At 38.0% G+C, this 26,653-nt stretch overlaps 1 protein-coding gene across 2 annotated transcripts; it reads left to right on the forward strand.

Annotated features, from left to right (window-relative positions):
- Positions 1 to 26,653, forward strand: LOC101861650 (NADH-ubiquinone oxidoreductase 75 kDa subunit, mitochondrial). Of its 2 annotated transcripts, none has more exons than XM_005094249.3 (19): positions 1 to 103; positions 2,750 to 2,840; positions 4,695 to 4,795; positions 6,100 to 6,207; positions 6,642 to 6,718; positions 8,205 to 8,286; positions 10,358 to 10,500; positions 10,724 to 10,909; positions 11,601 to 11,700; positions 17,534 to 17,683; positions 18,034 to 18,179; positions 19,310 to 19,438; positions 19,759 to 19,825; positions 21,198 to 21,260; positions 21,453 to 21,611; positions 23,254 to 23,407; positions 24,081 to 24,256; positions 24,913 to 25,047; positions 25,891 to 26,653. In XM_005094249.3, exons 2-19 carry the CDS (start codon positions 2,774 to 2,776, stop codon positions 26,059 to 26,061), a joined length of 2,214 nt encoding a protein of 737 aa, XP_005094306.1. In that variant the 5' UTR covers positions 1 to 103; positions 2,750 to 2,773; the 3' UTR covers positions 26,062 to 26,653. The 2 variants fall into 2 exon arrangements, with proteins under 2 accessions (XP_005094306.1, XP_005094305.1); XM_005094248.3 differs by having other exon boundaries at positions 63 to 167.

A 26,653-nucleotide genomic window follows, 5' to 3' on the forward strand; every position in this document is an offset into this window, starting at 1 on the left:
CCGTTCGTTTGTGAGACCAAACCAAACACTATCTAAACGGAACAGGGCACTAGCTTTTTCGTTCGTTGTTCCGGCCTGAGGGTCACCGGAAGATTGTTTCGAGGTCTGTTATAGAATCTTTCCTCTAATCTAAAACCTTGGGAACAGGCTAGAGGGATACTACTGAGGTTTGCACTTCAAATTTTGCCCTAGATATCTGGGCATTAAATGTGTTTTAAGGGAATTGTGACTTTTATTCTGTCATTTTTAGGTATGCTTTTGCAACGTTTCTGTTTGAGGTGGGCTCTTCTTTGACTTTGAATTATTGGATTGTTTGTTGGGGAGTTTGTATGTTTCTTGTACTTGAACTTGCATCCCCCAACAAATCACTCACTGACAGAACTTGGCCTACTCATTTCGTTCTCCAAAGTCAAAACTTCTGCCATGTTATGGAATCTCACACAGATATGATAGATCTATATACCCCCCCCCTCCCCAACACACACTCACACAAACATCCACGCTCTGACTCTCCTCTGCAGATGCTATCTGCATGATGAGTCAAAGTCAATGACAATGTCTCTATCATTAGGACTATCATCTAGATTTTAGATCTAAAAATCTAGATCTAGATTCTAGATCTAGATATCTAGATCTAGATCTAAATCTAGGTCTAGAGTCGATGTGCCCTACCGTGGCGGTGACCCCAGTGCGGCAGTTGGTTGGTCTAGTTTCGGCAATTTTTCACCTAGATCTAGATCTAGATCTAGATCTCTAGATCTAAATCTACTACTTTTGTTTTTGTAAATTTAAACGATGCGAAATTTAAAACTGCAGTGATGTCCCTTGCGCTGTTTCGTTTCTCTTTCTTTCCTGATCATTTGCGAACATGTGGCAATTTCGAACCTGGAAGTCGAAATTTTGTCGTTCGTACCAATTTTGACTTCGCTTTTTTAGTTTTCAGGTGCGTTTGCACTTTTTATCACATATTAAAAGGGTGTTTTCTTAATGATGTCTTTTGTTATATTATATTTATTTGGTGGATAAATGGCTACAAATGATTTTGCAACATGATGTGTCGCGATTCGTGCATTTTCACGTGTTGAGAGAAAATGCCACAGTAAGGGCACTATGACAAATACTTTTTACCGCAGCGCGGCAGTACTGTCGCGCTGGGTTTAGGGGTCAAGAGAGTGAGAAAGAAAGAACTACATTGTTTTAGTCAGTTTACTGATGTTGCTGTATTCATTTGTGTGTGTGTACATGTGCGCAGAGATGCCAACCAGTACGATTTTACGTTATTTAGTACGATTTTTTGCCAAAATACGCGAATACGACTTTTCATGAAACAATATACGCATCATTGAATGCGAAAAATACGAGATTCAGCTTGGGCGAGTAAACTTTATATTATCTCAAGTCCCATCTTTTGTCAAAATAATCTAGATCTAGATTTCTAGATCTAGATTCTAATATCTAGTATCAGTATCGCAGAACTGGAATATTTGAAAACCAAGTCCGATGTGGTCAGTAAGTTCATTTTTGCCGGTCACGATCGTTATATTATATTATATTCGTTCAGCTGTTCCCCGTCCGGAGAGTACGTTTCACTTTCACGGAAACATTTGTTGCATGTAGGTTGTGCAGTATAAACAAAGAGTCTACATAACAAGAGGGGCCAGTTATGTACTATCTTTGGTATAAATGCAATGTCGCCGTTCAAATAAAATGTAATAAATACTCGGACTGGTCGCTTTGGCTGTCACTTGTGCAAAAAAAAAAAAAAAAAAAAAATACAAGCGTCGTCCGATTTTTAGATTGTCTGGCTCGTCATTGTGACCGGTCACTGAACCTGCGCGCATTCGCATCATAAATAAATGCGGCATCATGTGAGTAAAGACCGTCTTTGGTGGGAGTAACGGCGCTGCGAAGTATATATATGACTACGGAACAGCGGAGGAGATTATTGATTTTTTTGGGGTTTAAAATACTATCGGGAGGGGGGAGGGGGGGGTGGGGTTCAGGCAACACCAGAGGTAAAAAACTTGAAGCACATTTTAGAATTTTGATGAGAGCTTTCTGCAAAGCGAGCATTGATGCAGGCCATATGTGCGGAATCGGGACCCCCCATACTTTGCAAATCTGTGTTATTGAAATAAAGTGTTCGCGTTTCATTGGATGGGTGAAAGTAATTATACCTACTTGGGTGGGTGATATTAAATTATACCTCTACAGTGTATGTTGTAGCTTTCTGTTCAAGACTGGCAGATTTTCTGTTTCACTGCATCTTGCCCTACCACAGTTGTTATAACTCTTACAGTGCTTGGGTCTACTTGAGCCATTCAAATTTCTTTAAAGCATTGTATTGGCTCACAATGTTATGGAGTTTTCTCTTTGAAATGGAGTTTTGGTAGATCTTCCATTCAATTTAGCACATAATTTTCAAGGGAAGTTTCTTAAAAACCGCGAAAACATTGTTTGGACCCAAACTGCACCCCAAAAATCTGTGTGTGGCCTTAATTATTACTGCCATTCCTCTGCGAGTTGGAAAACTGATAATGGAGAACTGCTAGCAATAATCGTGCGTTAATGTCACAGGAGGGTTTCAAGTAGCAATGACGATAACCTACAGTTGTCATGCAATAGCTTTTCAGCAATGACTGTCTCGAAAACATATAAGGCAAAAATTTTATTCATATGGATGTTTATCATTATTGTCATTTGTCTGATGGCTCTAGACGGAGTTCTTATGCAATGAATTTATTCCCAGATAAAGCTGGACTGACCAGACGCCATGCTACGGCTGTGGCCTTTACGTCAAATTTCTCGGCTGCAAAATGCCATCAGCTTGACTCAGCAAGGTATACTGTGTGATATTTAGAACTAGATTAAATGGACTTAATAGCTTGTTTTGTCTTTTAACCCATTGCACCCGAGCCACATGTATATTCGATTCGTAGCTACCACACGTTTCTGTCCACTGAGCTATGACAATTTCAAAATATCAGTCCATAAAATCGAGTCCAAACCACTTATCCAGGTTTCTATTGAAAATTTTGCAAGCTTGTTTTGATCCAGGTTTTCACCAAGTACAAGTTATTTTTTGTTGTTTTGTCACCGCAATTCATGGCAGGAAAGCGAGCATTGAAATCTTCATGGACGAGAAGAAAGAAAAACAGACACAAAAAACAAGAGTGCCACGACTATTTTTGTGTTTTTAAAAATGCATGAAGCATGTTTTTAGTTTTGTTTTGGGCATAAGCGGCAAGGAAAGTGAAAGTAGGCATAAATCTAGAAAATCATCGCGATCGAATTGATTTTAGCGCCTTGAAAACTTCGAAGTAAAGCTAGATCTAGACCATAGATTTACTTTTAGTTGCTATGTGCTATGGGTAAATGGAGTGCTGATGAGTCGCAGACGGAAGAAGAATATATTTTTTTATCTGCTCTTTCCTTGATCTTTCTCTCTAATAATATTAAAAGAACATTTTAAGTAAAATCTAAGCTAAATTTCATATTGATAGCTTAACTAGTTTGGGCTCAATGCGTGTCTAAGGTTAGTGTGTTGAGTTTGGACTGATTTTTCCCCCGGCTGGCGGCAAGCCAGGTGGACACAAGTGCACTGCTGCCGCAGCGCAGGGTGAATTGGGTTAAGCAGGTAATGATTTAAGTTTTATTGATTTTAAGTTTTACTCTTTCGTTTTCATTTGTCAATAAGTTCATAAATGAGAAGAAGTGGAACTTATGGCTTAATGCGATGACATCTGACATAAAAATAATGGGTATATATGCCAGTGGCTCTTTGAAAGTAGGTCTTTGTTCTCTGTATTTCCTGATGAATTGTATTTGAGATTAGCTTAACAATAACAATAAACAGTGTATATTGTCCAAGGTGGCCACCCATTGTCAAGGAGGAGAGTGGTCATCTTAGAAAACAAATGTAAAGGGGAAGTGGCTGTTTGTACAGGAAAATGTCTTAAACATTTGGCGTTTAAAGTAGGTTTGACTGTATTATAGTAATTCCGTGAAATATGAGTTAAATATTATGTCAAAGTGTCTCTCAAAAGACTTGTATCTCTAACGTTTTTCTCCTTTGAAATTATTGGGAATATTTATAATCTATTACAATTACATGCCCTTATTTACACTCATATTTTTGTATAACTCACTCGAAAAGAGGAAAAAAACCCAAACGAATTGTAAAGAAATGAACTGTTCTATACCATGAAGTTCGGACAAGTCTTCGGCGATCTGGTGGAGGAGTGGAGTGGGGGTGATCCAACAACTTGTCTAGCAACTGCTAACCTAGTTTAGAATGGCTAGCATAGTGTATGATACTGAAGATTAACTTATCACTTAATTAAAAAGTGTTTGAAAACATTTTACATTTCCTCTGTTATTGTAACTAATTAGAAAATATATTTGGATTTATACTTTACCATGACATAGTCTCTTTAATATTTTGAAAACCCATATAATGGAAATTGATTTTATGATCAGAACAACACCTGGGAGTCAATTCATTAAGCACATTGTAGGAATAAGTCAAGTATGTTGTATTACAACTGTGTGAGTTATTTGAAGAAGTATACATTTATAGTTAAAGTAATTATATTATATGTTCAGAATCAGATTTTAGGGTTAGGTTAAGACAGCAGTGCTCAAAATGTTGAGTTCAGTGCCATCTTAAATGAAATGCTTCCATTTTCCCACAGCATGTAACAAGTCCTCAGTACCTGCACCATCTCCCGAGTTGGTTGAGGTTTTTGTGGACGATAAACAAGTGTTTGTTGAGCCAGGGACTACTGTTCTCCAGGTTTGTGGCTACACAGAATTGATAAAAAGCAGAGGTTTCAGTTTGTCTCTCAGCATGGTATCAAGCTCATCACGCGTTAGTTGTGTTAGATTTGTGTACATCTGCACCAACATTAAATTTGTGAAGATAACTGAAAATGTTACAGTGTTGAGGATGGATGTTTTCTCCTTTTGTTCTTCCTGTTGTTGAAATGGGCTTTCTAAAATTTCTCAGTTTTTGTCAACCCTGCATCTTGTGTTGGGTGGGTTCTATGAGATTTTCACGAACATTCTTTAAAAAAAAATCCACTCCATCATGCTATGTCTATAAAAATTAAGTATTAGCAAAAATGTTCGTTTTGTACTTCTCAGTCATTCAGTTTTTCATTGCTATTGATCCAATATTAACTTCTGTTGAATGCAGGTATATTAATTGAATTTTTTTCTTCTACTTCTGCAAACCCCTGCAACAGATCAGGCGGATACTAACTGAAAGTTCTTCATCTCTCAATGCTGTTGATTTTTATGTATATGGCCATTTTATCATTCCTTGCCTGACTCGAGGTCACATGCTGTTTTTGAAGGTACTCTAAATAATATTTTTTGATTACTGGCTAGCGTGGCTTCAGTTTTGAGTAGAAATTAATATTGAATTTTGCTAGGACAGTGGCTGAAAGGCCCTACTCTTTTTGATTTTAGAACCACCAAGGTTCTCTTTGTGAAATTTCCACTGGAACCTCAGAAATCTTTGAATCTTTCACTCTTATCCAAGAAAACTAGGTTTTTGATCCTACCCACCCAGAATTAAAGGCAGTACGAAACATGTGACCGTGAAAAAAACACTCAGGTCCACCGGGTTGACCGAATACCGTACTTGTTGAGCTGCTGAGCCGACACTAACTGAATGAAGTTAAATTTTTTCGGTTTTTGTTATCCTCTTTGCATGCAATCGTTTTTGGCATAGCTTTGTGGTTGGACTGTCAGAAAAGCCACTGAGAAGTTAATAGAGATTCTTGCTCCTGCTGTTTGTATTTCAAGATTTTCTAAGAATTTGAGGAAAATGGGTGTTTGATGATCTAGCTCATGAGCTAGAGCCTGGACTTATTGAGGTTTACTGTTTTGTGTTGGACTAAATTACTTAAATAGATGTGATTCCTTCTTTTTGCTTGCGAATAGGTCGTTGATGTCTGAAAAAAGATTTGTTCTCCATCTTGAATAAGATCTTCCTTATTGTTTTTACCATGTGTTGATTAGAGCTTTCCTTTCTCATTTCTTTGTTAACGTGGTTTTCTACTGTTTGATATTGTACCAATCAACATCTCTCAGGCTTGTGCAGCAGCAGGAGTGGAAATTCCAAGGTTCTGCTACCATGATCGTCTTTCTATCGCTGGGAACTGCAGAATGTGCTTGGTGGAAGTGGAAAGGTCGGCAAAGGTGAGTGTGCAGTGCTGAAAGGTATTGTACTCAAGCTGTTTTGTTTCCAATGAGGAATTGTGCTATTTTTGTGATGAGACCCTCTCTGCGGTAGTTTGTTTTGTGAGAGTTGAATGTCCAAGGAGACCTAAATAGGTTGTTTCATTGACACTGTTTTTGGCAGAGTAATTGCAGGAGGAGGATGGATGTAAAGAAAGCAGAGACAGTGCGCCATAGTAAATAGAGCAGATCTACATCCGAGCGTAGATTTTCATTCTTTATGTCTCCCTCAAAGGGGTTGCACTTCCGGCAGGTGACCTTTGGGTCTGTTTGACCTCTGATCCAATGGTGGTTCTGTAAAAGTTACATAAATGACTGTAGATTGCGTCCATTTTATTTTGCAAAATAACAACAAATCATGGCAGTTTTCATGTTCTCTATCTTTGTCTCAACAGCCAGTGGCTTCTTGTGCCATGCCTGTCATGAAGGGAATGAAAGTGAAGACTGACTCCCCGGTGACGAGGAAAGCAAGGTCTGTAATTTGGGTTTCTGTATCTTTTAGTGAAGCAACCATGACAACAATAGTACAAGCACCACTACCAGCTCTACTTTTTACACTGGCAGCTGTGACCATCAAAACTTCTGCAAATACTGAAAGAAAAACAGTCCACTATTTCATTTTTTATAATCCTCACTTGACACTGTACAATCTTCACTTGAACACACTGAGCATTGTGTATGTTCTTCTTCAGACAGTATCTGTCTACCTCTTTTTTTTTTTTTTTGCTTCATTTATTATAAATATTTCAGATTATTTGCTTTGTGGAGTCTCGTGTAAAATGAGCTCTGAAATTTGACATGAAAATGAAGATGGGCTCTCTTAAGGGTTTTTTTGGACATGAAATATGGTCTTGGTAATCTTATTCCTGAGTTATTATAGATTACTGTTTACTACAGGTTGTCTGTATCACTTTGTAGGTTATGAGAATTGTAGCAGCAGTGCTATCTTAACTTTTAAAGCATGCCCTATTTTGTACAGAGCCTCCCAATTTTAGATGGGTTCAGAATTTTTATGATGTCTTATGATGTCTATCTCTGTTAGGAAGAGGCAGACAAGCTTATTGGCACTTGATGTCAGACAGTGATCAGGGCTGGTAGCTAGTTATATCTCTAGACTTTCAGGTTTCTCATGAAGTTTCATTAAGGGGAGACGTACACTCCAGGAAAAATTTTCTAAATGAATGACTTTTATTCACTTTCATATAATTGTGCAAGAAGTTCATAGGTAAATAGGATGTACTAAGGGTGAATTTGTTGAATTTTTCTGAAAAATGGGTCTCTGTGATGGCCATCTTGGATTTTCAAACCAGTTTCTTAGTGCAGAAGAATTTCATAGTAAATATTGAAAAATCAGCCTGAAATTTGGCACACAAGTACAAACCTATATGAACTGGGGATCCATGTGAAGATTTTGACCTATCTTTAAAACTAAAAAAGTGAGCCCAAATTCATTGGACCCCCGAGGGTCAGTTGACGAAATTTTAGAGTACATATTTAAAAGAATTTGAATATTTCCACAAGTTACCAATATTTCCCAATTCCCTCACATAGACCCCCAGATTAGATCTTAAACCACCTGTACACCAAATTTGAAGCTTCTAGCTTCAGTAGTTTTTGAAAACTCCTTGCACCAAGGAGGTCACATATGTCAAAAGAAGATTTAGAGAGAAACAAAAAAACTGGGATTTTAAAAAGGATTTTTAGAGCAATTTACACTTTTCAAATGCCCTTTTAGATCATTTCAGGTGTTTTTTCAAGTTTCTTTATTGTGACCCGATAGAACAGATGTCAAAGGATGTTTTTTTTTTTTTTTTAGCAAAAAACAAAAATTGGATAGTTTGAAAAATGTTATCGATATTGCCTGGGATCGTCGACCCGGGTCTTCCCTTAAAGGTTCATTTCGCAGTCTTTGTGTTAGAAAATTTTTTAAGAAACTCCCTTTTCTTTTTTTGTTACAGGGAAGGCGTTATGGAATTCCTTTTAGTCAACCATCCACTGGATTGCCCAATTTGCGATCAGGGTGGAGAGTGTGATCTGCAGGTTTGGTGACTTTTATGTTTCCTTTTTGCCCCTAATTTTATAACTAGATTTTGTTGCTTTCTTATGACTAGTGACTATGTAGGATTTTTAAGGGGTCTAGCTACCAAGAAAAGCTGTCTTCATTAGTTATGCATCTTTTGAAACCAAACTTTCCCAAAGTAGGTGGTACCCTCTCAGAAATAAATCAAAATATTTAAAAACATTGTAACCCAAAGTGTTATGCAACACCGGTGGCCATATTGAAATTATAAAAACATCTTAAAATTTTGAAAACCTAAAGGCGTAATGTTATTTTAAAAATAAATATCAAGTTAATAATACTATGTACCAGGTACCTGGCTGGGTTTTTTGTTGTTGTATACTTCCAATATTCTGGAATTTCCGGTTGTTTTAGAGTAATGTGCCTTTTTTTGTATCAATTTTAAACGCAACATCAATTTCAAATGAAGATATCTGAAGTATTAACACTTTACACCCTAAGGGCCTGGACGGGAAGTCCATTGTTAGATCCTAAGCAAGGGGAAGGAATCCATCTCCCATGAATACAAGCGTTTGAAAAACACATTTTAAAAATACTAAACAAATTCCCAAAATCTTGAAAAAATAAAAGTTAAAAAGAAAACTGAATGTAGTTTCAGAAAAAAACAACTTTATGTATGCTCAAATTGTTGGAAATGTTCTAACTTTAGTTCAATTAGGGTGTCCGACCCGTCACTCTCACTCTCAGCTTTAATGTCCGGCCCTAGATCTAAATTCTAGATTTTCGACGCCTGATCAATCTGAATCGTCCCAAACTCGTGCCACAACGTTTTCATCAAAATCTGAGCCATCTGATTTGTCACATGCTTGTTTTTGCTCAAATTCATCGTTATTTCTGTTTTAGAACTGAATTGTGTCGCTTTTCAACAAGTCGAGACACTTTCGAAGTATCTGTAACGCGATCGCACTTCGATCAGCTCTAATACTAAAACTACTGACCCGAAAAATTTCATTTCGGTATCAAACAAAAGAAAAAACTTTTTGCTATGACTATGCAAATCAAAATCTCGGCCCCAGAGTCTCGCCAAGGCGATACTTCGTTTCTAAAGACGCTAGTTCGGCGCGGGCGGTTCCGGGCGAGTCAGGATGGAGCGCGTAAGGGAATTCCCGGGCGATCCTGGGCGAGTTAGAGTGTAATGTGTTAAGTACATTTTCTCAAATATAACTAGCCAGGTACCTGTAACTACCAAATCTGCACATACTTGGAAAGTTTCAGTACATTATCTTGATCAGTAGCTCAGACTTGAAGATTTTAGTGATGAAGGGTCTTTAAAAGATAAAGTTTTGAGAAAAACGCATTAAAAAATGTTACTGTGTAATTTGAGGGTTTGTTCCTTCCAGAGGCTCCAGGACCATATGCACTATTATTTCTAATCACATATAAAATCTCATTTCTCTACAGTTTCAAATGACCTCATTTATAGAAGTTTAGTGAACCAAGTAGATACAAAAAATAACAAAAAAGGTGCTAAACGGTCATTTTTGCAAGAAGTGGTTGAGGTCGCTTGAGACGTATTTTCACCTATTTTATCAATTTTTTTATCAAATGGACCTGAAAATCTGATTCAGCAACGATCAAAAGGTGTTAAAAAGCTGCTTTCCAGAAAATCAATAATTTCATCGAAAATTAACCAAAAACGTTACCTGCGAGACCCCTTAAACTTGTCAATTTGTCCTATACTGCCATGCATTTCGAACTGTCCTATTTTCATCATTTTGATTTTATTTCCTCAAGGTAAATGTTTTCATCCCTTTTTATTGTGTTTTTGTTAAAGCAGCTTCTTAGGTTTTGCCCTTCCTTTCAGCTCAGTGCCCGTTTGATAACTCAGAAGCCAATTATAATATGGTGCATTTTGTTGTACACGATGTTGTCTTGATAGAAAAGGGAGCAAAGTTGTTAATGACATTAAAAATTTTTTTCATTTATTCATGAACAATGTTGCGTATACTTTAGAGAAGGATCTGATTTTCTAGCCTGGATTTCATCTTGTTTGGAAGGTATAATGTAAAATTTAGTTTACTTCTGTTCCAGGATCAGTCCATGGCCTTTGGCAGCGACAGGAGCAGGTTCACGGACAACGCCTTCACTGGAAAACGTGCTGTTGAGGACAAAAACATTGGACCTTTGATTAAGACGATCATGACTAGATGTATACATTGCACTCGTTGTATCAGGTCAGAGTTCTCTTTAAATTGATGACCAAATAAGTAAAATCCAGCAAATGAATTGGTTTTTGAAAAATATCCAGAAATCTAGTGAGTGAATTCAATTTGAGCAAAGCATTTACGAAGATGTCAATTGCAATGGTTGATATTCTTGTCCACAGCATGCGAAAATTATGGGAAAGTGATTTGTCTGTAGTCTAAAATGTTGCTATTTTTTGGTTTTATTCTTCAGATTTGCCAGTGAGATTGCTGGTGTTGAGGACCTGGGAACGAGTGGCCGCGGCACTGAGATGCAGGTTGGGACTTACGTGGAGAAAATGTTCAAGTCTGAGATGTCTGGAAATGTTATTGACCTTTGCCCTGTCGGAGCTTTGACTTCTAAACCATATGCCTTTACAGCTAGGCCCTGGGAAAACAGGTGAACCTCTTTAAGAAAGGGAGAACGTTTTGCATTTTTCCCAGCCCTGAAGACATTTTAGTAAAGAATTTTGACCTCTTGACCTTATATGCAATGTAATCTCACAAAGATCTTTGAGGCATATTGAAAATTTGTACACAATCCAACATCTCCAACTTTGTGTAAATTGATTAGAGTGATTTTGAAAATCATGAACTGGAAAAAAAAAGTTTTCAAAAAAATTGTTATATATTGGGGTATATATTTCCAAGCTGGTCGTCAGAGATAACTCTTTGTCCAAATATATGTATCTCAATTTAAAAAAAAAAAAACTTTCTTTTTTTTTTGGGGGGGGGTTCAAGGCTTTACTCACACTTGGCCATTTTGTATTTATGTTTTATTTTTGGTGCGGTTGTCTCACATTTTAATTGAACTTATGCATATGTAATGGGACCTGAACCCATATCATAGCAAAGGATGTTGTTGTACTTCATATTTCTATAGGAACATCAGCTGTTTTGGGTAATTGCGTTCATGTGTGATTTTCAAAGAACTGTAATGATATGCCCACATTTCAGTGTTTTTGTGTATGCTATATGAGATATGCACCATGTTTGATATTGTGTTATGGAGACTCTAATTTCACACTACTTTCACAAATGATATCTAGAAGCCATTTTTTAAATTTGCTTTTGGGTTCTGATGTTTCCAGGAGAATTGAAAGTGTTGATGTGATGGATGCTGTAGGCAGCAACATTGTGGTCTGTATGCGGTCCAACGAAGTGATGAGAATCTTGCCACGGTTGAATGAGGTCAGTGTGTCACTGTGAAAATGTTGAATTTATTTGTATCATCATGTGGAAGGCTCACATAACCTCAACATTCCCTTCACTGGTCTGTTCCCTCAGAAGATACAGAGTTGTGAAGGTCATGTTTTGTGCCCCCACTATATTTTAATCTAATATTTACTCCACAAAATTCATAGAATGTTTTGCCCCCATTCAAGTTTCATGCTTCTTAGCCATTTGGTTGGTGTTGGCCCTGTGAATTACGTCTCATTGTACGCTGCGTTCACTTCTTGAGATTGGCGGTTTGTCTTTGTTAGTGTGGACTGCAACGCATGACCAAGTACTTAGATCTGCTTTGTCATGTTACCAAGTCCTGACAGCAAGAGGGGTCTTCTGGGAGTGGGCTTTAAGTTTCAGCTCTCTCTTCGTTCCCCCCCTTACACATTTTTGGTTTGCTTCCTTTGTAAACCTGAAAATTGATAGTTGTTGTACTGCTGCGGTATTGACTTTTAAGTTAATGATTTCCAAACTTGCCAGTCTGTTCCGTGTAGTATATAGAAGCTCAATGAACTAGCCATTCTCAATAAATATCAAGTACTTCATGGAGTCATGAATGGGTTGTAAGTGCTACCGCAAAACTAGCGCTTGGTTTGAGTCGGATCAGAATTATTGTTCTGTTTTCCTGGAATATTTTCTCTTAGTTAATGTCATTATGAATGATGAAGTAACTATCCTTTGAAATTGTAATGACTTACATTGTGTCTACTTTGGTGTTTAACTTGAACAATGGCAAGGGCACCCAGAGGAATTTTTACTTTTATGACCCACTGCATTCATTCTGGCCATTGCACTTTCAGCTGTATGTAGGTGTGCGTGAAAGAGTTTTATAAACTGTTCTCAGAAATAATGCTATAAAAAAAGGTAAGACTAGCAGCACTCGTCATTTTTCTACTTCATTTACACCAGGTCATGTATATTTGACAGCTGAGAAGACTTGAGAGAAAATTATGCATTCTGTTTAGTAAGTGTACCTTTTTCTTAATTTGCAGTGAATAGGTGAACAATTTATTTTGTTGTGTGATTTTCACCCCTGGGTTATTCTTGAAGAAAAACATTTGATTAGGTGGATTGAAAGATCATGATAGCTTTGAAGGCAAAGTTTTAGAAACACTTAGATTGGCTGTGCCCCGCAGTGCTGTTGTTTGAACCCAGCAGTCTGAACAGAGTCAATAAAATATTTATTGTTTTCCAACTGTTGCAAATACATAATGAACATTTTCTGATCTGGTGTTTCTATGAGAAGAAAATGGAATAATTTGTAAATAGTGAGACATGATGTCAAGATAGTTTTATCATTTTACTGGAAAGATCTCAAGTGCCTTGATTGATCAGTCATTTTCAAAATATTAGATCAGTTTGTCTTTGTTAGTGTGGACTGCAACGCATGACCAAGTACCTAGATCTGCTTGGTCATGTTACCAAGTCCTGACAGCAAGAGGGGTCTTCTGGGAGTGGGCTTTGAGTTTCAGCTCTCTCTTCGTTCCCCCCCTTACACATGTTTAGTTTGCTGCCATTGTAAATATGAGGAAATTGATAGTTGTTGTACTGCTGCAGTATTGACTTTAAGTTAATGATTTCCAAACTTGCCAGTCTGTTCCGTGTAGTATGTAGAAGCTCAATGAACTAGCCATTCTCAATAAATATCAAGTACTTCATGGAGTCATGAATGGGTTGTGGGTGTTACCTCAAAACTAGCGCTTGGTTTTTGTGGTGCAACGAGGATGAGAACTGCTGTAGCACAGTTAGTTTTTGACTTTTTCTATTTTTCTAATATGCGAAAGTTTGAAGTTCAAATCTGAGTTGGATCAGAATTATTTTTCTGTGTTACTGGAATATTTTCTCTCAGTTCAATGTCATTGTGAACGATGAAGTACCCTACCATTGAAATTGTAATGACTTACATTGTGTCTACTTTGGTGTTTAACTTAAACAATGGCCAGGGCACACTGAGGAATTCTTACTTTCATGACCCACAGCATTCATACTGGCCATTGCACTTACAGCTGTATGTAGGTGTGAGTGAAAGAGTTTTATAAACTATTTTCAGAAACTATGCTGTGAAAGAAGGTAGACTAGCAGTACTCGCAGTTTTTAGCTTCATTTACACCAGGTCATGAATATTTGACCACTGAGAAGAGAAAACTAAGCATTTTGTTTTGTTTAGTAAATCTAGCCTTATCTTGATGAGCAGTGAATGGGCGGAAAATGTATTTTGTTGTGTGATTTTCACAACTGGTTTATTCTTGAAGAAAAATATTTGTTTAGGTGGATTAGAAGATCTTATAAGTTTGAAGGCAAAGTTTTAGAAACACTTAGATTGGCTGTGCCCAGCAGTACTGTTGTTTGAACCCTGCAGTCTGGAAGAGTCTTTGAAATATTTTTGCTTTTGAAACTGTTGCAAGTACGTAAAGAAAATTTTCTGTTCTGGTGTATCTATGAGAAGAAAATGGAATAATTTGTAAACAGTGAGACATGATGTCAAGATAGTTTTATTGTCTTACTGGAAGATTTTAAGTGCCTTGACTGATCAGTCATTTTCAAAATATTAGATCAGTTTGTCTTTGTTAGTGTGGACTGCAACGCATGACCAAGTACCTAGATCTGCTTGGTCATGTTACCAAGTCCTGACAGCAAGAGGGGTCTTCTGGGAGTGGGCTTTGAGTTTCAGCTCTCTCTTCGTTCCCCCCCTTACACATGTTTAGTTTACTGCCAGTCTGTTCCGTGTATTATGTAGAAGCTCAATGAACTAACCATTCTCAATAAATATCAAGTACTTCATTGAGCCATGAATGGGATATGAGTGTTACTGCAAAACTAGCTCTTGGTTTTTGTGGTGCAACATAGATGTGAACTGCTTTGGCACAGTTAGTTGTTGACTTTTTCTATTATGCAAAAGTTTGAAGTTCAAATCTGAGTCGGATCAAAATTATTTTTCTGTTTTCCTGGAATATTTTCTCTCTGTTCAATGTCATTATGAATGATGAAGTACCCCACCTTTGTAATTGTAATGACTTGCATTGTATCTTCTTTGTTGTTTAACTTGAACAATGGCCGGGGCACACTGAGGAATTCTTACTTTTATGACCCACTGCATTCATACCAGCCATTGCACTTACAGCTGTATGTAGGTGTGAGTGAAAGAGTTTTATAAACTGTTCTCAGAAACGATGCTGTGAAAGAAGGTAGACTAGCAGTACTCTCAGTTGTTAGCGTCATTAACACAAGGTCATGTATATTTGACCGCTGAGAAGACTGGAAGAGAAAATTAAGCATTCTGCTTTGTTTAGTAAACATAACCTTTTCTTGATTAGCAGTGAATAGGTGAAAATTTTATTTTTAAAAATGATTTTCTCCTGCGGGGTTATTCTTGAAGAAAAAATTTATTCAGGTGGATTGAAAGATCATGATAGCTTTGAAGGCAAAGTTTTAGAAACACTTATATTGGCTGTGCCCAGCTGTGCTTTTGTTTGAACCCTGCAGTCTGAAAGAGTCAATAAAATAATTATTGTTTTCCAAACTGTTGGAAATACATAATGAAAATGTTCTGTTCTTGTGTTAATATAAGAGAAGAAAATGGAATAATTTGTAAACTGTGAGACATGATAACAAGATAGTTTTATCATTTTACTGGAAGATTTTAAGTGCCTTAACTGATCAGTCATCTTCAAAATATTAGATCAGTTTGTCTTTGTTAGTGTGGACTGCAACGCATGACCAAGTACCTAGATCTGCTTGGTCATGTTACCAAGTCCTGACAGCAAGAGGGGTCTTCTGGGAGTGAGCTTTAAGTTTCAGCTCTCTCTTCGTTCCCCCCCTTACACATGTTTAGTTTGCTGCCTTTGTTAAACATGAGGAAATGGATAGTTGGTGTACAGCTGCAGTATTGACTTCAGTGCATGATTTCCAAACTTGCCAGTCTGTTCTGTGTATTATATAGAAGCTCAATGAATTAGCCATTCTCAATAAATATCAAGTACTTCATGGAGTCATGAATGGGTTGTGGGTGTTACCTCAAAACTAGCGCTTGTTTTTTGTGGTGCAACGAGGATGTGAACTGCTGTAGCACAGTTAGTTTTTGACTTTTTCTATTATGCGAAAGTTTGAAGTTCAAATCTGAGTTGGATCAGAATTATTTTTCTGTGTTACTGGAATATTTTCTCTCAGTTCAATGTCATTGTGAACGATGAAGTACCCTACCATTGAAATTGTAATGACTTACATTGTGTCTACTTTGGTGTTTAACTTGAACAATGGCCGGGGCACACTGAGGAATTCTTACTTTCATGACCCACAGCATTCATACTGGCCGTTGCACTTACAGCTGTATGTAGGTGTGAGTGAAAGAGTTTTGCAAACTGTTTTCAGAAACTATGCTGTGAAAGAAGGTAGACTAGCAGTACCCGCAGTTTTTAGCCTCATTTACACCAGGTCATGAATATTTGACCACTGAGAAGAGAAAACTAAGCATTTTGTTTTGTTTAGTAAATCTAGCCTTATCTTGATGAGCAGTGAATGGGCGGAAAATGTATTTTGTTGTGTGATTTTCACAACTGGTTTATTCTTGAAGAAAAATATTTGTTTAGGTGGATTAGAAGATCTTATAAGTTTGAAGGCAAAGTTTTAGAAACACTTAGATTGGCTGTGCCCAGCAGTACTGTTGTTTGAACCCTGCAGTCTGGAAGAGTCTTTGAAATATTTTTGCTTTTGAAACTGTTGCAAGTACGTAAAGAAAATTTTCTGTTCTGGTGTATCTATGAGAAGAAAATGGAATAATTTGTAAACAGTGAGACATGATGTCAAGATAGTTTTATTGTCTTACTGGAAGATTTTAAGTGCCTTGACTGATCAGTCATTTTCAGAATATTAGATCAGCTTGTCTTTGTTAGTGTGGACTGCAACGCATGACCAAGTACCTAGATCTGCTTGGTCATGTTACCAAGTCCTGACAGCAAGAGGGGTCTTCTGGGAGTGGGCTTTGAGTTTCAGCTCTCTCTTCGTTCCCCCCCTTACACATGTTTAGTTTGCTGCCATTGTAAAGATGAGGAAATTGGTAACTGCTGTGCTTTAAAGCAGTTTATCAAAGTCGAATGTTGAAGCTAAATTTGCAGAAGCTCATTTTTGTAAAAGATATCAAGTACTTCATGGAGCAACTAAAAAGGTTGTGAGCATTAACGGGAGATTTGCAGATAGTTTTGTACTCGAACAAGAGCATTCCAGTCGCTGTGACTCGATAACTCGTTCTGCTGCATGGCTATTTGAAGGTCAAGTGTGAGGGGGCTATTTGTCATTCTTCTTGGAATACTTTCCTTCTGCTGGGTGTCCTGATAGGGGATGATGTACTCTACTGTTGAAAATATCAGCATTAGGTCTAGTTTGATGTTACACTCTAACAACTGGAAGTAGCTTACTGCTGTCATCTGTATCTTTGTATTATTTTCTACATCAGACATTAACTGTTATGATCTGTTGAAGTTATGTTGTCTGAAGCCAACACTGCAGTGTGCACATGTTGCGCTAATGTATATGAAAAGAGATTATCAAGTGTCTTGTAAAGGCTGCAGGTGCCCATATTCAAACCTTGTGGTCTCAAAGAATCAGTAAAATATTTGCCTATTTTCTGAACCAGGGGAGAATGAAAACTCTTATTCTTATGTGTCTATGAGAGAAAATTAAATCAGTGCAAAACAATGAGGAATGTGGTAGAGAAAGTTTATTATTTGAATGATTTCTTTGACCTTACACTTTACTTATAAGTTTTGGTACTTTGTTTTGACTGCTTTTTTGTTACTCATTCCAGGACATCAACGAAGAGTGGATCTCTGACAAGACTCGTTTTGCTTACGATGGGTTGAAGAGGCAAAGACTGACCACGCCATTTGTGAGGAGTGGGACTGGGGAGCTGGTGCCTGCTGACTGGGAGAGTGCTTTTGTCAAGATTGCAGAAAGGGTAAGACTTTTTTTCAAATGTGCCTTGTGAGTGTGTATGCTTATTCAGTGCTATAATTATTTAATTTAGTAATTATTTATTGTTCATGCTGAGCTGTTTACGTTTCAGTGTTGTTAGAATAAGTGGATTTTTTGTCTCACAGACATGCGAGATTACGTTTTCAGGTTTTTGGTCAAAGTATAGGAGTTGAAAACTGCTGGACACAAGAGGTTTTGAAATTTTGCTTCAGGTAACTTGTGGTCTTGGCTTAATGTGTTTGTGCTATAATTTTGTTACTTTTTAAAGGAAAAACAACAATAAATAAATGATGCTCTTTACTTATGAGTTTTATGCTCAATGCACTTCTCTAGGTCAATGCCACAGATGGGGACCTCATTGCTGGTGTTGCTGGCGGTCAGGTGGATGCTGAGGCTTTGATTGCCCTCAAGGACATGTTGAACCGACTTGGATCGGAGTCTGTCTGCACAGAGGAGAAGTTCCCAATGACAAACTCTGGGTAAGATTCAGGGGGCACTTTCATTTCACATCAGTGAAGTCTTTGTTTAGCTACGACAAATGTTAATGACTGATCAAAGCTGTATTTTATGTTAACTCTTTATCTCCGGCAAGCCGCTCCCAGTGGCTCGCAGTTGAAAGACATGCCGGTGAGCCGCTGACAGCAGCTCAGGTACATTCCTTTACAACGACTTCGACATCAAATTACTTTTCGGCAATTGCCGAAAACAGGTCTCTTATACCAGAAGTTCATTCATTAGATGAAGAATTATCAAAATAGGTTTGCTAATTTAGATTTAATGACCCATTTAATGGCGTTTTTGTCATTTTTAGATTTAGCACTAAAAAGGGCCCCGGCATAGTGGGTTTCTCAGAGATAAAGAGTTATGTTACTTCAGCTTTTTCTATTAATTGTATTGTATACTACAAGCTACAAGTGATTTTGAGAGACAGAAGGAAGAAATCCATCATTCAGACTTTATGTTTGATTACTCTTGTAGGCCTAGTGATTATTCATGTGATATCATCCAGCATCAGCATTATATAGGTTTACAATGGATCAGCAAATAGTGTACTTGTCTTGGCACTGTAACATTCATCTTTTTTTACACCACTAATCAATCTATTTCAGTTATTGTCTCATTTATTGACCATTTCATTTTGATCATATCAAAATCTTATTTGCTTGTTTTTTTAGTTGAAAGCACTAGGTCTGTCCAGATACTTGAGTCTGGTCTTCGTATAAAAATTGATTTCTTGTCATTTCACCACTTTTGTTTTTTCTCTTGGCGTAGTCTAGATGTGTATGAGAGTATAAAATCGATAAGAAACTCACCTATGACAAATTGTTTGATTTGGGTACATTTTTATCGGAGCTCGCACATGGTTAGATTTAAAAATAATGTCTCCTCTTCTTGTAAATCGTCATAGCCCCCCGCCGGCTCTTCTTGATTCAGTACCCACAATGTTCAGGAAAAGTGTTCTAACTGTATTCTAGCCTGGTGGTACAAGAATGTTCTGAGTTTTTAAAGTAATTTTTTATATGATTTGTGGTATGTTTTGCATTTAACAGTCTTTTGTCTGCGATATGGATTAGCTTTTTCACTAGTTCTGTAATTTTTGTCTTGTTAGGATTGACTTCCGGTCAAATTACATCATGAACACTACCATCAGTGGGATTGAAGAAAGCGACCTGATTCTCCTTGTTGGAACAAACCCAAGACTGGAAGCCCCTCTTGTTAATGCCCGTATCAGGAAAACGTGAGTCAAGTACAGCTCTTCTTGCCCTTTTGTTTTTGATGGACTTTTTGAAGAAAGAAATGTATGACACATTTGTGACATCCCCATAAACATTCAGTAAGCCAGTTCTTTCTTTTCTGTATAGATCTATACTTGCCATTCTCAAATGGTCGACTTAAAATATTGCTACAACTCAAATTTACATGAAAGTCAATACTTACCAAAAGAACTTTACTTTCCCAAATTTTTGTACCTTTGCGTTTATGGTTGCTCTATTTGAAATTTGTACATTTATGTTTCGTTTGAAATGTAAAACTGGATGTGTTCATGGCCTTCTCCAGGTGGATCAACAGTGACTTGTGTGTGACTGTGCTGGGAGCTCCTGTGGATCTGTCCTATGATTATCAGGTAGGGATACTAAACTTCTTAGAGTTCTGTTACATCTATAAGGTGAATGTTAATGTGAATGCATGGAGACTAATGTGAGATGTTGTCAAAAGCTAATGAAGTTCTCAGGTTCAATGAAGAGAAGATAATAGGTGTCTTGACTCGAGAGCAAAAACCTGTTTAATTTTTGAAATTTAACAAGTTAATGTTGAGTTTATGTTGTTTTTAAGGATTCTGATAGAATTCAACCAACATGTTTACGTTGCTGTGTTTGAAGTTTTAACATTGTTTTGAAGAGTGCAAAACTGTAGCTGTGACCCAAGCTTTCCAGAATGTATACCTGCATGTTTGCCGACAATCGTCTGAAATCCGACAATCGCGACCCGACCCGCGAGCAGGCCGATGCTATCGCTAGGCCCACCTGTATTAGGGCCTAGTCAATGTGTGTAGTGCGAGGCCTGGCCGACTGCCAGCGCCCCCTTTTTCTCCCGTCGGCTTTGTCGGCACTTTCGTTTTCGTGCCGACTGCTGACGTCGGCGTTTCCGACATAATTGTCGGAACCTGAGTAGAAATGCGAATGCGAAAAAGGACGACGACCTGAATTATCTACTTTCAGTTTCGTGCTCGAGCGGCCATTTTGAATTTCGTTTGTTTACTGATTGTTCAGATCATGTGGATTCTTTCAAGTCCAACTCACTTGTTCTAAGATAATAGAATCTAGATCTAGATTTATATAGATCATGTATAGATCTCAATGGAGGATTCATATTCCAATTCTATTGTGTCAAACCCTATCATAGGTTGTGCTGTAATATTAATGTTGGTGAAAAGCATTTCATCAAGTGCGTGAATTATTTATTATTTAGAGTCTAGACTCAGCTGAGTCCCTCTGTTTGGAATCGGATGCGGATTTCTAGTTCAAGGCCTATTCCTATTCACTTGTTCTACAAGATCTAGATCTAGATTTATTTAGATTACTAGATCTATATGGAGGATTCATATTCCAATTCTATTGTGTTATTGTATCAAACCCTGCCCTATTATAGCAGTTTAGGTGTAGGATGCTCCTTGTTTGTTTTGGAGTGTGGTTTTTTAATTTTTTAATTTTTAAATTTTGGACGTGTTCTGGCCTTTTTACATGAGGCCCGTTGTAGGTTCTTTTTAATTTTTAGGGTTAGGGTTAGGTCTCTTCTTTATTGTGTTTCTTGGGGTGGTCACTCGTTACTCGGAAGTCCTTCCTTATGACACCCACAAAATTGACAAACTTTAAGCTCTTGGGGGGGGGGTTGCGCAAAATTTTCAGACAATCTGGTTAAGGCTCACATGCAGGTCTAAGTATGTCATACATTTTAAAAGTGTTTCATTAATCTTATTTGTTCTTTTTGGATTGCAGTACTTGGGAGACAGCTTTGAGCTGTTGACAGACATCTTGAACGACAAGCATCCTCTTGCTAAGGTATGTGCTTTCATTACTGTTTATTTGAGCAGTGTTCTTGGTGTTAAATTTGGGAAGAATTTTTTAATTGAAAATAAAATAAATGTTTTTAAATATAGAAAGGTATAGTTGCTGATGACAAGTCAACACAGTACACATGTATTTCAAGTGTGTTTTGAGGGTAACCATTACCTTGTTGTCTTGTCACTACAGGGTCTGAAGGAGGCCAGCAAACCCATGATCATCCTGGGAAGTGCCGTCCTACAGGGTGAGAACAGTGGAGCGATTCTGGACACTGTAAAAAGTCTGTCGGAGAAGTTGCGTGCGGGCTCAGAGCAAGAGGACTGGAAAGTCTTCAATGTTCTACACACAGTAAGTGCCTCGTGATCTCCCCAATCAGACTCACCACTTTTTTTTGTAGTAAGTCCAACACATCTTAAGGGCAGTATTAGTAGGTAGCGTAAGCACGGCCTCGCGGGCACTCGCGGCCTTCCGACCGCGTGGTATCGGTGAAATCGGGGTAATTCCGATCGCTGTTTCTTTGCTCTTTCGCTATAAAACACCAAGTGCCGTACACCTTGTAAAAGTTCAGCTTTTCCTTGTTACAATGGTGTAAGTTGTTTTTATGTCCGATTAGTAGGAGCTGGAGATTCGCCGACGAAAGCGAAGCCCCTCGCGGTCGGAATGCGTGGTCGGCCGGTTGAAAAATTGACACGGGTGCATTCAAATGCTTCGCGGAATGAGGAATGATTAAATACCGTCTTTTCATTGGCGGAGAACTGTAGAGCTTTAAACGGGCTTTCCCGTGGTATGTGTTTTGCCTTTGGAGTCTAAATAGAAAGCTTTTAAAAATACTGTCAAAATGTTTAAAGGTCACTTTTTACCCATAATATGTAAAATACGGGCTTAAAAAATATATGTGATAAAAGATCAGCTTATTTTCTATTAGAATAAAGTAATCAGCTTGGAATTATTTTTCATCAATCCTTCCGCGAGACTCAGAAAGCATGTGACCCCGCACGCGGGGTACACTACAGTATAGAGCCGACTCGCTCGCCGCGGGGCCCGGTGCGGCGCTGGCGGGGTCGACGCTCGGTGTTTTTGTCGAAATAATGACAGATCATCGTGTTTGAGGCGATAAAGTACTGATTTGTAATGATCTCACAGTCTTGAAAAAATTTAGGCTCCATATATTTGTTATAGTGATTGTACTCTGTTAATGTGGAGATGTTTAGTGCTCTTGGTACTCTTTTATTGTCTGTCAAACATGGGGTTGCAGCCAGTGACTGACTTTAACAAAATTGATCAAATTTTAAACAGCTACCATTTTCTTAAAAATTGATTGAGAGGTTAAAGAATGGTACCAAAATGCTCAGTGGATATAGGCCTTTCAAATGGAACTGATAAATTTGGCATACAACTACTTTGAAAATTTAGTTTCTGGTACCTAGTATTAGTTGGTAATGGACTGTTGAAGCAAACCAATGAGATATTTAATTCTTTATCTTTTATCGGGACCTATTGAAGGAGAAGTGTTTCATTCATATCAGTAGCAAATTAGTTGAATGCATTTTACATATATAGGTAGAACATGTTAGTGTGAATGGAAGAAACTTTAAATGTGATGTGGATATGAACATTACAGGAATTTTAAAGATATGTCTTTAAATGAGTTTAAGACTTTGGTGCTGTTTTCATTTGTCAAGTTCACAAAATTATTGTAGTATTAGAACATTTGACCTGTGTTTGTGGTGTAGTGGTTAGACGCCTTGCCATGTAAGAAGGGAGAATTTTCATTTTCATTGATCATCTCAGTCTGACAAGCGGGGTTGGAAACCCGTCTCCTAAGTGATCTGAAATGTGTCAATAGAGGTGTAAAGACACCTACATTAAAAAAAATGTTTTAAAAGAATATTTAAGTTTTTTAAGAATGTAAATGAGATTAAATGATATGAGAAGTCGATAAGGGAACTCTGCCAGCTGGTACAATTTGTTGCTGTATTTGTCCTTTCAGCAAGCGAACCAGGTGGGAGCTCTAGACCTGGGCTACGCTCCTGGTGTGGATGCCATGAAGGGCTCCAAGCCCAGTGTGCTCTTCTTGCTGGGGGCAGACGCAGGCACGGTCAAGCGTGAGGACCTCTATGAGAACGCCTTGGTGGTCTACATAGGTCAGTGGCAGTGGTTGTAAGCTTCTTGTGTGGTGATACTTGTCCAGATTAGCTTCAGTGGACCTGTAATAGTACTACGGTTGACTAAGGATGAGTTGATGTCTTCTGGGGGAGTGAAAAAAAAATCAATTCATTCGAATATCAATTTAAATGTTGGGACTTGTAAAGAAGAAGAGGAGCTGGGTTCCGAGAAAAAGATCAATTTAACCAAAGATCAGCTCAAGCGTGTTCAACTTAAGTGGAGTCAACCGGTTTTCCCCTGTGGCTTTGTTTTTAAGATAAAATTGAAAGAGTAAGTGGCAGGAACTCCGAATTTAATACCCATCCCCTGTAAAGTCAAGTGCAGTGGATGATTTAGAGCCATGAAAACATCCCAAACAGTCATAAATGTGGAAAATCTAGTTCAAAAGGAGCAGAAGGTTCAATGTGGACACAGTTTTTTTTCACTTGCTATTCTTATTGTTGAAAAGGTAGATACATTGTGTCATGATTAGAACACCTTTTTGTTCAGCTCAAGTTGCATGAAAGTGGCTGCGTTTCTTTAGTGCATCTTGTAGTGATTAGGTTTTGGTCATGTTGGCATAAGGGCAAACACATTTCACGAATGGAGTATTTGATTTTTCTCATGGTTGTGATTTTGTTAGATGAGTGATGTATTGTTATTTTCCCCCAGGCCACCATGGTGACTATGGCGCACAGATCGCAGATGTTGTCCTCCCTGCGGCTGCTTACACAGAGAAAGATGCTGTCTATGTGAACACTGAGGGGCGTGCCCAGATTGGACGGCAGGCGGTCAGTCCACCTGGCATGGCTAGACAAGACTGGAAGATCATCAGAGCTCTCTCTGAGGTAAGTCGTTCTTGAGGGTTCTCAGATGTTGGGTAATCATTCCATCCTCGGACTGTTTGCTTAACACTAGGTATGTTTATTTCTCATAGCTGTGAAGTCATGCCTAGAGTCTTGAACACTTTACAGACCTTTCCAGAATCCATCATATTCATCCTCCAGTCTCTTGGCTGTATGCAGTCTTGCTGCTGTGGAAGCCCAAACATGTGAAGCTATTTCTTGAGATTTTTTAGCCATACATTACCTCGTGAACATGAAGCCTCCTGCTGTGGGGCTGTTTGTGGGTGGGAGATTGGAATTGAGCCCAAGAGAAGTATGAAAATTGGGTTACTGAATGGTTACAGTTTTGCCCATAAAATGTGTGTGACTGATAGGACAGTGTTCGTTGTGGTTCCTTTTGCTTCAGCTGATTGTGGTCTTTCTCCATTTTCAGTTGTATCTGGAATTGTTTTAAGGTTGGAACTGGATTATTTTAAATGAAAAGTGGAAGCAGACTTTTTTTTTTTAGATCAGGAACAGATTTGGAAGTAAGTGGCTAGTGGCAGCTTGACTGGTGCTGTTTATGTACACTGCCCTATATGAAATGTGGTAATTTTGAAATATTATTGTGTCGTAATGTGTATATATAAAATATGCTTTACTTTTTCTTTCTTTCCCAGATGTTGGGAGTGACATTGCCATATGATAAATTGTCTGACGTTCGAGCCCGACTCGGTGAGGTCTCTCCGACGTTCAACCATGCTGGTCAAGTTGAAGATGCAGGATTCTTTAATTTGTCAGATAGCGCTACTGTGGTAAGTGTTTGCTATGAATCACAGTCTGTGGGATTTACTGAAATATGAGATTGTAGGGGAGGTAGGACCATTTTTTTTATCTTGCTTTACAAGCTACTTAGTTAGTTTTGTCAGTGTGTTAATGTTTCTCAAAGTGCCACATAGGACTCTTTTGTGCCTTTGCCATTGTTGAATTATATTGGTTTTGAAGATGTAGTTTTTTGGGGGGAGATGGGGGTAGTAAAAGGTTTGACATTATAAGTAGCAGTCCTTCCCAGCCTGCTTTATTAGATGAGATAAATGATAGAAATCCTTCTGTGAAATTACACATGAAGGACAAACATCTTTATTCTCACTATACTCTTTCTTTCTTCTCAAAGCGCCATAAAGCTCGTGTTGTAAGTTTGCTCAAATATGGTGAACTGGGTCCCTGAGGAACAGATGACTTTCTGTTGATACTGCTCTTTTGTTGTTGTTGTTGTTTTTTGTTGTTGTTTTTTTTGTTTTAGTTTAAATGTACTTTACTCAAAAGCATTGTTTTTCCACGTTTGTGCCTGTGTTAATAGAATCAATGTCTTTTTATCAAGTTATCTTTCATCATATATCTTCTGTTTATTTGCTTGCTTACTACTTCGTTTAGTGGAGCATGTTGTGCTGGACTAATAATAATAATAATAATTTGCGCTTATATAATGCCTATCCATGCTGCAAAGCATTCTCTGTGTGCTTAAAACTAGACAGTATTCCCTTTTTTGTGTGGAGCCTTTGACAGGTTTTATACTGCAAAATTGGAATGTTAAGCTGTTGCCGTTATTTAATTATGTTTTAAAAAAATGCTTTCTTCTTTCTTTTCCTCGTTAACAGCCGCGCAAAGAGAGCAGGCCAGCCGTTCAACCGCTCAGCCCCGCCCTTCTTAGTCTGCGAGATTTCTACATGACAGATCCCATTTCGCGGGCGTCTCTCACCATGGCCAAGTGTGTGCAGGCTGTGGACGATGCGGAGAAGAACCCCTACTCCAAGCCAGAGCAGTCGTGAAACTTCGCACCTAGACTAGAACTATTGGCTCTGTGATGTCTGAATAGCTTTTTATTTTCAAATCATATAGGAAGGATGTGAATGGGCAAAACACAAAATAGATAATGTTGGTGTGTCCACCACTTTTATTCTAGGTGGCTTTTTGTGTGTTTTCAGAACATGTACTCGGGTTATGCAAGAGAGCATAAGTGTGTGAGAGAAATGGCTTAGTCTATAAATGTGTCTCAGTACATTACAGATTGTAGACTACCTTGCATGATGGATTTTTTTCATGCTTGGCTGTCAAATGTTTCTAAAACTGAAAATTTTTGTCAAGTGTTGTGTCCGATTGAACTTTAACCATGGGATTTGCATATTAAGGGAAGTTTCTCAAGGCAAGTAGAACTTTGTGTCATCAGACGACTGTCAGTTTGACTGACGTAAATGTGTTTTTGGATTTTTGTGAGGGTATTAACACCACTTCCATGCAATCTAATCTCTCTGAATTAGTTTCATAAGGTCTGGTTGACAATAATAAGGTCTGTAGGGAAGAAAGTCTTTAGAAAATGAAATGTAAATAATGTTCGGTTTGAATAAAAGACTTTACGTGGAA

This window comes from Aplysia californica, unplaced genomic scaffold, assembly GCF_000002075.1.
Source record: "Aplysia californica isolate F4 #8 unplaced genomic scaffold, AplCal3.0 scaffold00078, whole genome shotgun sequence".
NCBI lineage: Eukaryota > Metazoa > Mollusca > Gastropoda > Aplysiida > Aplysiidae > Aplysia > Aplysia californica.

Excerpts from the sequence above, each read along its gene's own strand:
- LOC101861650 (XM_005094249.3), top strand. The coding sequence starts at position 2,774 with ATGCTACGGCTGTGGCCTTTACGTCAAATTTCTCGGCTGCAAAATGCC. Across the intron at positions 4,796-6,099 it reads CAGGGACTACTGTTCTCCAG|GCTTGTGCAGCAGCAGGAGT; the intron begins GTTTGTGGCTAC and ends AACATCTCTCAG. Across the intron at positions 19,439-19,758 it reads AATGCCCGTATCAGGAAAAC|GTGGATCAACAGTGACTTGT; the intron begins GTGAGTCAAGTA and ends GGCCTTCTCCAG.